The 12,829-nt window shown below is 39.2% G+C and overlaps 1 protein-coding gene across 2 annotated transcripts; it reads right to left on the bottom strand.

Moving 5' to 3' along the window:
- Nucleotides 1-1,151: 1,151 nt before the first annotated feature.
- On the bottom strand, nucleotides 1,152-10,685 carry sp3a (sp3a transcription factor). Of its 2 annotated transcripts, none has more exons than XM_026272669.1 (8): nucleotides 10,506-10,685; nucleotides 10,201-10,271; nucleotides 9,956-10,066; nucleotides 7,147-8,103; nucleotides 6,189-6,405; nucleotides 5,226-5,415; nucleotides 4,869-5,065; nucleotides 1,152-3,562 (listed from the first exon to the last, which is right to left on the bottom strand). In XM_026272669.1, the coding sequence occupies exons 1-8, from the start codon at nucleotides 10,510-10,512 to the stop codon at nucleotides 3,243-3,245; spliced, it is 2,070 nt and encodes a 689-aa protein (XP_026128454.1). In that variant the 5' UTR covers nucleotides 10,513-10,685; the 3' UTR covers nucleotides 1,152-3,242. The 2 variants fall into 2 exon arrangements, with proteins under 2 accessions (XP_026128454.1, XP_026128455.1); XM_026272670.1 differs by having other exon boundaries at nucleotides 5,226-5,316; nucleotides 10,506-10,684.
- Between the last annotated feature and the right edge of the window lie 2,144 nt (nucleotides 10,686-12,829).

Below are 12,829 nucleotides of genomic sequence, written 5' to 3'. Positions count from 1 at the left end.
AACAGACTCTGATCATGAAATGTGATGTGGGTTTAATATATAAGCCCCTCTAAGAGGAAATTGCTGTAAGTGTATTTCTAAATTGAAAATGAAAAAGGCATTGAGGGGAATTTTGTTCACACTTGAGTAAGTTCAAAAATAAACAACATATTTCATATGCAATTTAAGGCGGTAAAACGGTGGGTCGGGTGGGCGGATGCTCGTCGTGCCTGCTCTTTTTATACATATTTTAACATTGAATATGTCAGAGAAGCTTGTAAACGCACATGAGATGAGGAATAGATCAGGATTTAGAGGGCAGGAAGAGATCAGATATCCAGCTCTGGTCCTGTTGCTGCAGTGACATCTGCTGGACTTCACACACACACAGAGAGGTCTCTCAGAGTCAAACACACACGCGCGCACACACACACACACACAGAGAGAGAGAGAGAGAGAGAGAGGTCTCTCACACTCACACAGGAATTTTAAGTGATTGGTTTTCAAACACGAAAAGTAGAACATTTCAATCATACAATTTGTAGTATTAATGCAAATAGAAAAAGTATTGCACATAAGATTTTGCCCATTCAGACTTTTATAGAAAGAGTGAATATATGAACAATTGTACTTTTAAAAAACTTCACACTATTTAAACCATTTCAAATGAACTAGTTATGGCAAAAAGAAAACAACAAACACTATAATTCAAAGATATTTTAAAGTCGTCTCTTATGCTCAAGAAGGCTGCATTTATTTAATCCAAAATACAGTAATATTGTGAAATATTACTCCAATTTCAACTAATGGCTATTGTAATATATTAAAGCTGAATTTTCAGCATCATTACACCAGTCTTCTTCAGAATACGTTAATTTGCGACACAACAAACATTTATTAATATTTATATTTTTAGGATTCAAGTGTTTATTTAAATCAGAAAAGTTATTGAAAAAAATGCAACTTTATTTTACAGTCACTCCATTCAACACTCAATTTAATGCATCCCTGCTGAAGAAATTGTAATTTTTTTAATTAATTAAAAAAATTATTTTTTATAATGTGGTGGATAAAATGTTTGGTTCTTATTGGTCAACTATCACTTTTTTCCTGTTGTGTGCGAGAATGTGCATCAGCATTCAGTGAAAATAAGACAACTGACAAGCACAGGATTATATTTAGTCATTTTAGTGTGAAATAAACAGCTGCCCTCAAAAGCGGGCATTGTACAATAGGCTGAAGCGCTCTCGGAAAAATGACCAAATAAAAATATAAAAGATAAGATGCTATTTATAATGAAACAAAATCTAATTAGACTTCACAAACTAGAAATAGACCAAAAAAATTATAATAATAATAATAATTCTGGATCCCTGTGACAGAACACCCCTGATCAAATCAGAAACCAAAATAGTGTTTCATTATCTGCCATTAACCCCGCTGGACCTTTTCAATCCGACTCTGATCGTTACAAACTTGGCTACTGGAGGTATAAAATCTCCAACATAAAAATTGGCAACGGTACTGCAAATGGGTAGATAAAGAGACATGATGATTAGCTGAAGGAACAAACACAGATCAGCGGAGAATAACTGTTCAGTACCACATGAACACCAACACATACTTGCACATGGACTAACAGCAGACGAGTGCGTCCTCCCTGATGACCTGCAGTGTGTTCAGATACAACAATCAACTCCTCACACAACGTTCATTAGCTAACTCCTCCGAGGACAATCACTGTCTGTGAATGAAGGTGGTACAGTAAGAGGACCAAGGAGAGGAAGTTCAAAACCTACATGGTTAGACAGTGATGTCTTGTTTAACATCCCAAAAGCATGTTACTGAAGTATTTTGAGACGGCACACTGCTAGATTGACGCCAGACACTCGGAGCTGCTCGTTTGGTCCTGAAACGCACACAACAGATGTTAATGCTGCAAACCATCAGACATAAATCAAGAGTTTTTCTCTCCATTTATAAAATTTGGCAAACTACAAACCGCTTCATTTCATACAAATGATTCTTGATGCTGATTACAGTCCAGTTCTTTAAAAAAGTAAAGCCAAAGGGAGTTTTTTTCTTCTTCTTCTATTTCTCTCTCTCCTTAGAAAAGCAGTTGTGGACATCACAAATCCAGGTTACAATGTATATAAATATCACTTTGCTCAAAAAAAGACTTCATTCGCAACAAATTCATATTGAAAGATCTGATCAACTTGAGAATTATTATACATAAAATGCTTTTAATTACATGATTGTTTCATATTTTCCCCCTTTGCCAGGCCCGGGTTTACCTACGCAAAATAAAACTACATAAAAAGAATAAAAAGCATTTTGACGAGGAGCATCGGAGACATGTAAAGACACTATTGGACACCTTCATAACTCCCAACAGCACAATGGCAGGCTTCTCTCCAAAGTTTTACATCTTCCTCCTAATATGGAGAACTTACAGCACGAATATCACTTACGACCTAGAATTAAAATGAGAAACAGCTCACCCGCAGTAATGGAAATTCTGCCATTACTTACTCCCCCCGCTCCACGAGAACTAGTTCAGCCCAAAAGTCGCTACAACAGATGCTTCACTTCCCATCAAACAAAGCCCACGACAGAAAACGCAGAGTCTGACAAAGTTATACAGCTGATGAGATGAAAAGCTTTCTCACACAACATGATTCTGGTCACATGTCCGTTCTGGAGCTCGACAGACATGGAAGTGTTGTTGCATGGAAAGAAAACAATTTTCCCTCAAAGAAACCGCATGAGTTTGGAATGCCGTAACGGAGGGGGAATAAATAATGTGAGGATTTTCACTTTTGGCTGAGCTGCTCCTTTAACATCAGCCACCCGTCTGTCACACAACACGATTATTCCCGTTCCAACAAGTACACACGGAAACAGATGCTTGACACCCATGAAGCTTTGTACACGACAGCTTATAATACAATATAAGGCATTTCAGTGTTGTATGTGAAAACAAGAAATAATGCTTCCCCCATAAAAGATGAACAAAACCCCCAATAATTCTATATTTGTAAAATATATAGATATACGTGTGTGTGTGTGTGTGTGTGTGTGTGTATATGCATTCACGTAAATGTACATATTTACGTAAAGGAGGGTAAATATGTAAATGTATAAAAGCAAGTTAAATGCGTGAGCTTGGAATTGACGTATAAAGTCTCAGGTTGCGGGAGAACAGGATGTGATGTCATACAGGAAGAGCCTTGGCAGTCTAACAGAGCGTTCATGGTTCGTCACTCGGCCGCGTCCCCGGCGGACACGGAGACTAACTGCAGAGGAATCTCGGCTGCGCTCAGCTGGTCCTGTGAGCTAGACGTGTTGACGGTAGCGCTGACGGTGGCCAGGCCCTGCATGGTGCCGGGCTGGATGTTGGTGAGGATGAGTGTGGTGCCGCCCGTCGTGATGATGCTGTCCGAGGACACAGCTCCGCCCACGCTGGCCACCATGGCTCCGCCCACTACCTTCTTGTTCTGATGCGTCTTTATGTGCTTGGCCAGGTGATCGCTGCGCATGAACCGCTTCGGACACTCTGAACACGCAAACTTCTTCTCTCCTGATAATGGTCAGATGAGGAACGGTAACAGGAATGGGAAAAAGAACAGAGAAAAGCAGTTACAAAACCCTCTGCACAAAGCCTGCTCCAAAAGCTCATTTAAAGATATGCATTTTCTTAAAATTAATTTAACGTCAAACTGAGTGTTCTAAATCAACTCTATTGGGTCATGATGTTACCTATTAAAGCAGTTGGCTAGGTTTCAGAAGAGAAGTAGCCACTAGTGATCGACCGATACCGATTTTATTTGTGTTTTTTTTTACAGATACCGATTATTTGCATGTTTGTGTGCCAGATAACTGATATGCAAAACCGATATTTAGCCACTAGTGATCGACTGATATCAATTTTATTTTATTTTTACCGATACCGATTATTTGCATATTTGTGTGCCAGATAACCGATATGCAAAACCGATATTTATTAACTGTTATAAAATAAATATTTGACTGATAGAAGAAAGAACATACTTCACTTAGGTTTTTCCTATTTCCAGTCATCCTTTATTTTTTTTAAGTGTTGAAAATTTGTCTTTCATGTTAGATTTAATCTTTATTACAATAATAAAAAAAATATTAACAATATTAACTAATATTAACAAGAAGCAAAACAAATGTAGAATGTCTAATGTTTTCAAATGGACAGGAGTCATATCAACTTCATTTTAAACTACCGTTTTAGTAGGTTTATAAGCCGTTTAATAGCTACGGAGTCAATAATAAATCACTGGATAATGTTAATTCACTGAATAATATTCTCTGGAATATAACAAACAAAACATTGCATTTCTCAACTTCATATCATATAATATCAATTATTAACACATTTTTGTCCTTCTAGATTTTGAGATGCCTGCTGACAGCACGGTTTATCGGTGCAGTTATACAGAACTATACTCAAACTGTGAATGCTCGCGGTGATAATAAATAATTAATTTCCATAGAGTAATTTATTTAGATGTTTATTAGCAACATAATGGTTATATAGTAAACGTTAACACAATTTAGGGTGTTTTAAACAAGTGAATCTTGTTAAGTTACATGCAGTGGCCGTGCTGGAGCATTTCCTGAGCATCAACCACATCAACCCGCTGAGTGAACAGCAATATGAAAGCAGCTTCACGAGACTAATGATGCAGCAAATTTACAACAGAGAGAGAATTCAATTCAGCGTTTATCATTGAATCGTATATTACAAAACTGATATCGGATTATATATTATCCGGGGAAAATATCGGTAAACCGATATATTGGTCGGTCTCGTGTAATCACTACATATTGGTGTGTGTGTGTGTGAGAAGAAGTACCAGTGTGTGTTCTCCTGTGTCGCTGCAATTCATCACTGCGTGTGAATCTCTTCCCACAAAACATCCAGGTGCACACAAAGGGTCTCTCTCCCGAGTGCCAACGCAGGTGAGCTCTCAAGTGAGATGTCTTCCCGTACACCTTCCCGCAGCCGGCTATATGGCACACGTGCTGTTTCTTCTTGCCCATGTTGGATCCCCTGCAACATATAATTAGAAACAGTAAGGTCAGAATGGAAATATATTACACACATCCAGTGAAGACATGTAGTCAAACACACAGCGTGGGGTGTCTGTGTTACATATGAATATAAACACAGAAACTGTACTGGAAACGTGCTAAAGGAAGTGTGATCTCACCTCCCGCCTCCCTCTTTGCAGTTGGGGCAGGTGCATGCGACCCTGCGCAGACGTTTGCCCTCCTGGTTCATGCCCTCCATCTCCTCCTCCACTAAACGAACACGAAGGTGAGAGAGGTCATTGGCATTCAGCGTAGAGCTACTGTCCAGAGGCCACTCCTCCGAATCAGGCTCCTCCTTAATCTGAATATCTATAGAGTATAGTGTGATCAGTGTTACACGAACAGCACTGCATCATTAGCGCTAAACACATCTTCCCTCTGCAAAGCCACTCTAAATGATTCTTCTGGAGTGCTTGGTCACTTTCATAGGGCCCTATGATTTCCATGATGTGGAGGACATGGATGGAATCCAGTCAAAAAAAAAACTGATTTAAGTATTTAATGTGGAAAGTAGGTAAATAAATGTGTTTACAGTCCACATGAAATTTATAAAGCTGCCTTGATTTTATTCATTAAAACTACCGTCAGATACACACAAACTCATATTTATTACAACCATCCATAATAATAAAATAAATTGTGATTATTTGAAATATTTTTGTTGTACAGTAGAATGAAAATATTATTTAAGGAAAACCAAACAATTTGAAATCAGTAAATCTCTGTTACACAGCACTTTGTTTGCCATAAATGAAAGGGACTGTTTAAATTTGATTAGTTCAAAAGATTAGCTGAATTTAAAAAAAACTGTTTCTGAAACAAATAAATCCCACAGGGCACTAATATTGTTAATATTTTAAGAAATCATTAAAATAAGTTGTATGAATTCAATTGAGAAGACATCCCTTTTGATTATTTTAACAATTATACCATTAGAACAGGCTCTAGACAAATTAAAATGGAAAACACTATTTGCAAAAAAAAAATGTGGGCCCTAGATCTCTCTACATGTTTTTTCTTCCCTATTAAAAGGACTACTGCAGACATTTCCATTAGTCTTCCTGAAGCAGCAGCTGCAGTACCTCCAGTGCTGTCTGTGTCCTCAGACTGCTGGAACTGAATGCCTGCCTGGCCCACAGCGTTCACCGACACCGACTGCAGGTTAGGCATCTGTCCGGAGGTCAGGCTGACAGGTGTACCTCCCTGACCCAGAGACAGCGTCTGCACCGGGGCAAGAGTGATCTGCTGAGCTGGAGCCGTCTGCAGCTGAAGGTTCTGGAGGTTCTGGACTCCTTGGACCTGCACGGACAGATCGGTGGAATGTAGAAAACAATTAACTATTTTTCATGACATTTTTAAAGCACAGCAGGCTTGTCGTCTTAATTTAATTTACTTTAAAGAGCCTGTCTGCATTCCTGCAATTCATCCGCACTGTTAAAGTTCCTCACATGAAAGATAACCATTTAAAATAATAACTGTTCGAAGAATATACACTACAACTACAATCACTCTAATAACAACTGTTTTCTCCTGATGATCGATGAAAACATTAACAGCCAATGAGAATCCAAACGAGTTTGAAGAATTTGCACATTTAAAGCAGCAGATGACAAAGCTGTTGGTTTGAATACTAATAAATGTCTTGTTATTGTGCACAGGCCTCAAGTCATTGTGTGCCATTTTTGAGCAAAAAGCCATAAAAGATAAATCACCAAAAACCCCACAGTAACCAATCACAAAAGTAGGGTTTTCTACATATTTATGCAAGTTGTGACTTTTTACTGAATTTCAAAATCAGTAACATCAAACATGATAAAGGCTAATCAGATTTTGTGATGATTCACTGCTGGTCGCTGGTCAAACTATGTCTGTGACTGTTTCAAGGTCACTTATGAACAGTGGTGCAGGAAGTGATGTTTTATTAGTGCACTGTGTCTGTATCAAATTCAGTATATAAAAATAAATAAATAAAAGTGTCAGCTAAATGAATAAATCTAATTCTCAGATCTTAAGATGTAATTCAAAACAATAACCTCATACCTGGAAGGTCTGCCACTGGATCTGTCCTGACGCAGAGACGGTCTGGGCCTGGATGAGGAATGTTCCTGGGTTGATGAGCTGGACGTTTTGCAGAGACTGCTGGGCCTGAGCAGACACCTGACCGTCAGCGGTCTGAAAGGGCAACTGCTGTAACTGGATGACCTGCTGTCCTCCAGACACCTGACTGAGGTATCCCGAGCCATCTCCCTGCTCCCCCATGCTGTCTATCGTGCCGGTGTGCTGCTGCGAGGACGAGGAGGACGTGGTAGGCACAAACATGTCTGCGGCTGCACTGGAGTTGAGCGTCTGTTGCTGTTCCCCTGCTTTGGCCGAGCCCTCAGAGTTCTCCACGCTCTGATTGGTCATGATGAGCTGTCCGTCAGCCGTGACGCTGGTGGCTATCGGCTGGGCTCCTGAGAGCCCCAGAGAGTCCAGATCCAAGCTGTTTATGGGCACAAAGGTAATGTTCCCAGGCAAACCCAGAGGCACGTTAGTGACCACCTGACCCTGAGTGCTGAAGGTCGAGCTTCCCAGAGACACCTGCGGGATCTGGTGCACTTGGCCAGCCTGGGTCATGAGGTTCTGAGTGCTGCTGAGCACGTCTGCGCCCGAGACGCTGATGGTCTGGGTGCCGTCTGGGAGGATCTGGATCTGCCCTGCGGCGTCCTGCGCCATCGAGGCCCCATCGACGGCAGAGTAACCCAGCTGCCCGTCGGCCGTCTGCACCTGAGGGATGACTTGGTATTGGATATTAGGCACTGCGCCGCCGGACGCGTCGGTCCCTGACGTGAGTAGGATGGGCTGGTTCTGGAGACCCTGGAGGCTCTGGAGAGGAAGAACATACTGTCCGTTGGACGTGACGATACCCGTGCCGGGGAGATGCAGGACACCCGAGTCGTCCTTCACCGCCTCCCACCTTTCAGACGACCCGGTCAACTGCACTGAGAGGTCTGCGTTCTAGGGAGGAAACGGGTTCACAAAAGAACAAGATGTTCAAAGTGATGCCACAACGGTGCATGTACACGGCAAGATCCAATAACAATGAACACGTCCTCGTCTCTTGCTGTTACTATAGTGACTAATGCAAAACACGGACCCCATGGACTATGGATAAACCCATCCTGCGTATGAACATGATTTGACTCTCAAAACAATACAGTTTACCACTAATATTTGCCTTTTAGTAAACAACAAAATTGCTAAATAATGAATATGTATATATACGGTATATGAAGGCATTTAAAATAAGACGAGTATGTTTCCAAAATGTCTAAATAGAATGTAATTTGTGAATCTGGATTATTTTTACATTTTTAAATCACTGGATCAAGTCTCTTATCAGTGGCGAAGAACATCATTCAGCTGTTTTTCTGTACTAGCTTAAATATTTTTAGCCTATTTTGGAAATTTGCAGTGCACTTATTTTTCTTCATTTGTGTCGCACAAGCTCATGATTAATCTCTTTTTCCAGGTTACTGTGATCAAATGTTCAAGAGTTTAGGTTTTGCTGTTTTCTGAGCACAAACTCAACACAAATATCCAGTCATTTCTTCTGTGTTTTCTGCACTGCTGCGAAATGTGAGGGCTACATTTATTTATTTATTTTCAGAAATTAAACTGGAAATATACATTTATATAAAATGATCCATTTTTAATGTTTTTGAAAGAAATGTATTCTGTTCACCAAGTCACTAATTTAATTTGACCAAAAGTACAGTATAAGTGTAATACTGTACAATATTATTACAATTTAAAATAAAATTTCTATTTGATTATATTTTGTAATATAATTTAACCATGTGATTTTCAGCATCATTCCTCCAGTCTTCAGTGTCACATGATCCTACAGAAATCTGATAGGCTGATTTCTTAAAGTCGAAAACATTTGTGCTGCTTAATATTTTTGTATAAACCGCAATACGTTTTTCAGCATTCTTTAACGATTATAAAGTTTTGACATTTATTCTGACTTTTTGTAAAAGCCTACACAATCTGTGTCACTTTTTATTCATTTATTCATTGCATGTATGTGCATGCTCCATGTCCAGCCATCTGAAGGACCGACAATATTACAACCGATTACCTGAAAGGTTCGTACATCTCCATCTATAAAATTAAACCGATCATGATCCATTCTTTAACGTTTTCCATGCTGGTCTGTCAGCAAATACGCAACTAAAACAAATATGTGTCTTCCTGTCTATCTGAATGGTTCCTGTCAAGAAGAAGCTACACTGTGAACCATACTGTAATGTACATAGTTTATTTAAACTAAGCCAGATCTGAGCTTCCATGTATATTAAAGGGTTAGTTCACCCAAAAATGAAAATGATGTCATAAATGACTCACCCTCATGTCGTTCCAAACCCGTAAGACCTCCATTCATCTTCAGAACAGTTTAAGATATTTTAGATTTAGTCAGAGAGCTTTCTGTCCCTCTATTGAAATTGAATGTATGGTATAGTGTGTCCAGAAATGTAATAAAAACATCATCAAATTGTATTTTCGATGCTTCAACAAATTCTAACTGACCCTCTGATGTCACATGGACTATTTTGATGATGTTTTTATTACCTTTCTGGACAAACTATACCTATACAGAAAGATTTTAGACTAACTTACATCCAAAATATCTTAAACTGTGTTCCGAAGATAAACGGAGATTTTACGGGTTTGGAATGACATGGTTAGTAACATAATTTTCATTTTTGGGTGAACTAACCCTTTAAGTCCAAAGTAAACAAGGCCGAGTTCACACTCGATCTAAGGTAAGCTCTAATAAAGGTGAGATCTGTAGCTGCTGACTTACCCCTCCAGCAGCAGCATTATCAGAGTTTGTCCGGTTCTCGGGTCCGGGGGCGGGCGAGCCGAGGCCGGTGCATGTGGCGGCGAGCAGGGCGAGCGACGAGGGCTGTCCGTCCTGACGATGGGCGGGTTTAATACATGAAAGGGGGTGGCCACACAGGAAGTAGCAGTGTTTAAACAGAACAAAGTGAAAACTTCATCAAAGCACATGCTTTAGAAAAAGAGAGGAGGTGATTTGATCAGGGTTACCTGCTCGGCGCCGCCGTCCTGAGCGCTGCTGCTGTCCGCCATCACTCCCGCCTTAACTGGCCCTTCAGGCGCTTCAACACACACAACAACAACACACAACAGCCGTTAGAGCCCGTCACTCAGCGCGCCATCGGCTATAACAGAAGCGCTGTGTCTCTTTATGTTTGATTTGAACTCTGTATATCGTTCCTCCGCTGATCTCCAACTCAGTTTTTACCCGCCTGCTAACATTAGCCTAGCTTAGCATAAACAGCCTGCACAAAGCTTCAAAGCGACCGTTCCCGCGCTCTTCAAATGCTACGTACCGGTCATTACTTGAGTTCTTTACAGAAGACTGATATCTGCGTTTAATTACACTCCGAGCATGGTTACTTTAATCGGTGCCTGCGCTCTCTTTAGTCCAATTTGTTTTTTTCCTAATTTGATTGACGGCGGGGCTTCCACTTCGCCAACTGCGTCACCAACCGGAAGTCCCTCCCTTCGTCTCTCCTCTCATTGGATAGTAGGTTGGAGAACTCGCCTTTTGATTGGATGGACGGAATGTCTGTCATTTTGACCGGAATGCTTCCTATACGTCTCGTTGTCCCTCGAGTTTTGTCCGTGAAGATGTACGGTTTCCGTCAGTATAGTTAAACAACTACAGCAGGATTTGTTTTGTTTGTGGTTTTGATGCGTTTATATAATTACCTGTTTAGTTTTATTAGCAATAAAGCTTATTTTTTTCTTATCTAAAATATTTTGCAAGAACACTATAGTTCACTCTGCTCATTCAGACAAGCTGGGAAACTTGATGATGCATCATTTTTTCATGGCCTTGTAATCAGCAATTAAGAGGTTTGTGGTTTAATGTAAGAGGCCACTTGAGCTCTGTCAAGTGATTAATGATATGCAGTAATTTCTGAAGATCAGTCTTCATGGAGAAGGCAGCAGCATCTTTTACAAAAATGTGTCAGAGATGGGATGAGCCACACGGATCCATGCACTTCTGTTATTAAAATATTTTTAGTAGTTTATAAAATAACAAAAATCTTTCCACTGTACAAAAAAAAAAAAAAAAAAAATAGAAACTCACCAATTTTGCAAAGAGAAAAAAATACAAGGTGCTAAAAGAAAGTACATTCATGCATAGAAACATACTGGCTACAGAAATCATAGAAGTATAGATATTTTGTAATAATGTAGAAATCAAATACAACCTTCTAACCATTAAATCTTTGTGTGGATTTCCAGTGCAACATAATATGTAAATGTGATATATGTATAAGTGAAACAAAGATGATAATATTAGCAAAAAACAAAACAAAAACAAAGCCAGCACAACAGACATACCAAATGCAGCAATCACGGTCACAATAGGCATCCAAAAAAGTTGATTAATAATCACTACATTTTGTGGACACAGCAATTATTACAAATATTGATATGCAAAGAGCTGACATAGTTTGGACTTCATAAAATGAATTATAAATTAAAGATCATCGACCCTCAAATGAACTAGAACATTAAACCTACCTGTAGCTGATTAAAGCTTTGTACAGGAGTAAAGCTGTTGTGTTATTCTATCAATCACCCACACTTTTCTTGAAATGTATATCATTATGTAGCTTAATACCAAGTTACAGCTGGAGTATGTAGACTAAATGACATGAAATGCACCATACCAGCATCAGAAATGATCTCGGCCATGCATTTCCCCCCCAGCCTTTGATAGCCTAACTGTAAAAGCCCTAATATATATTTAAAACAAAATGAAATAACAAACTAGTGTGACATCATTTTAAACAAAATAATGCAAAAATTAACTAAATCAAAATCAGGAGTTCATTTTCAGAAAAAGCCTGTAAAACACCTTCTGTAATAAGTTTATATATATCCAGTGTGTCTGCATTGTTAATCATTTTCTGAACATATTTCTATACAGAATATCCCCAGATCTTTTAAATTCTGAGGTCCATATTCATATGCACCCTCATCTCATATTTCATTTTCTATAGGGTTCTGCTCAGGGAATTGGCACAGCCAAGGACAGAAGCTTCATTTTGTGCTGTTGATTTTTATTTCATTTTATTATTTTATTTTTTTTATTTGGATTGTAGCCTGATGGAAGATCCATCCACTGCCTGTTATAAGATTTCTAGCAGGGGCAGTCAGGTTTAGATTTTTTTATCTGTTGCTATTTGAAATAATCCATGAAGCTATATATCTGAACAAGATGTCCAGGACCTGCAGCAGTAAAATAGACCCACAACATAAAAAGATGCAGCATATTTATATTTTATGCATGGAGTATTTTTTATCTGTGTGCACCAAAGCTACCTTGAGTGTTTGCTGCCTAAAAGCTGTTTTAGTTTCATCTGACCACAGAAGCCAGTCACGTGTGAAGTTCCAGTATAGTCTGCAAAATGAATATGCTGGAGTTTTGACAAAATGTTTTGCAATTCTTCAGCTTTGATCCTTGGAGAGTGTTTTGCTAGACTCTCCTCCTCACCGTGCATTAGGACGATATAGACACACGCCCTCTTCCAGGAAGATTTGAACATTTAAGATAGTGACATTTTCTTTTAATTGAAAATTTTTGATTATTTTCCTGATGGCTGAAATGGGAATTCTTAAAGGGGTCATATGACGC

This window comes from Carassius auratus, chromosome 9, assembly GCF_003368295.1.
Source record: "Carassius auratus strain Wakin chromosome 9, ASM336829v1, whole genome shotgun sequence".
NCBI lineage: Eukaryota > Metazoa > Chordata > Actinopteri > Cypriniformes > Cyprinidae > Carassius > Carassius auratus.
Note: the sequence above shows the minus strand (reverse complement) of the source record. Positions and strands in the feature narration are given on the sequence as shown.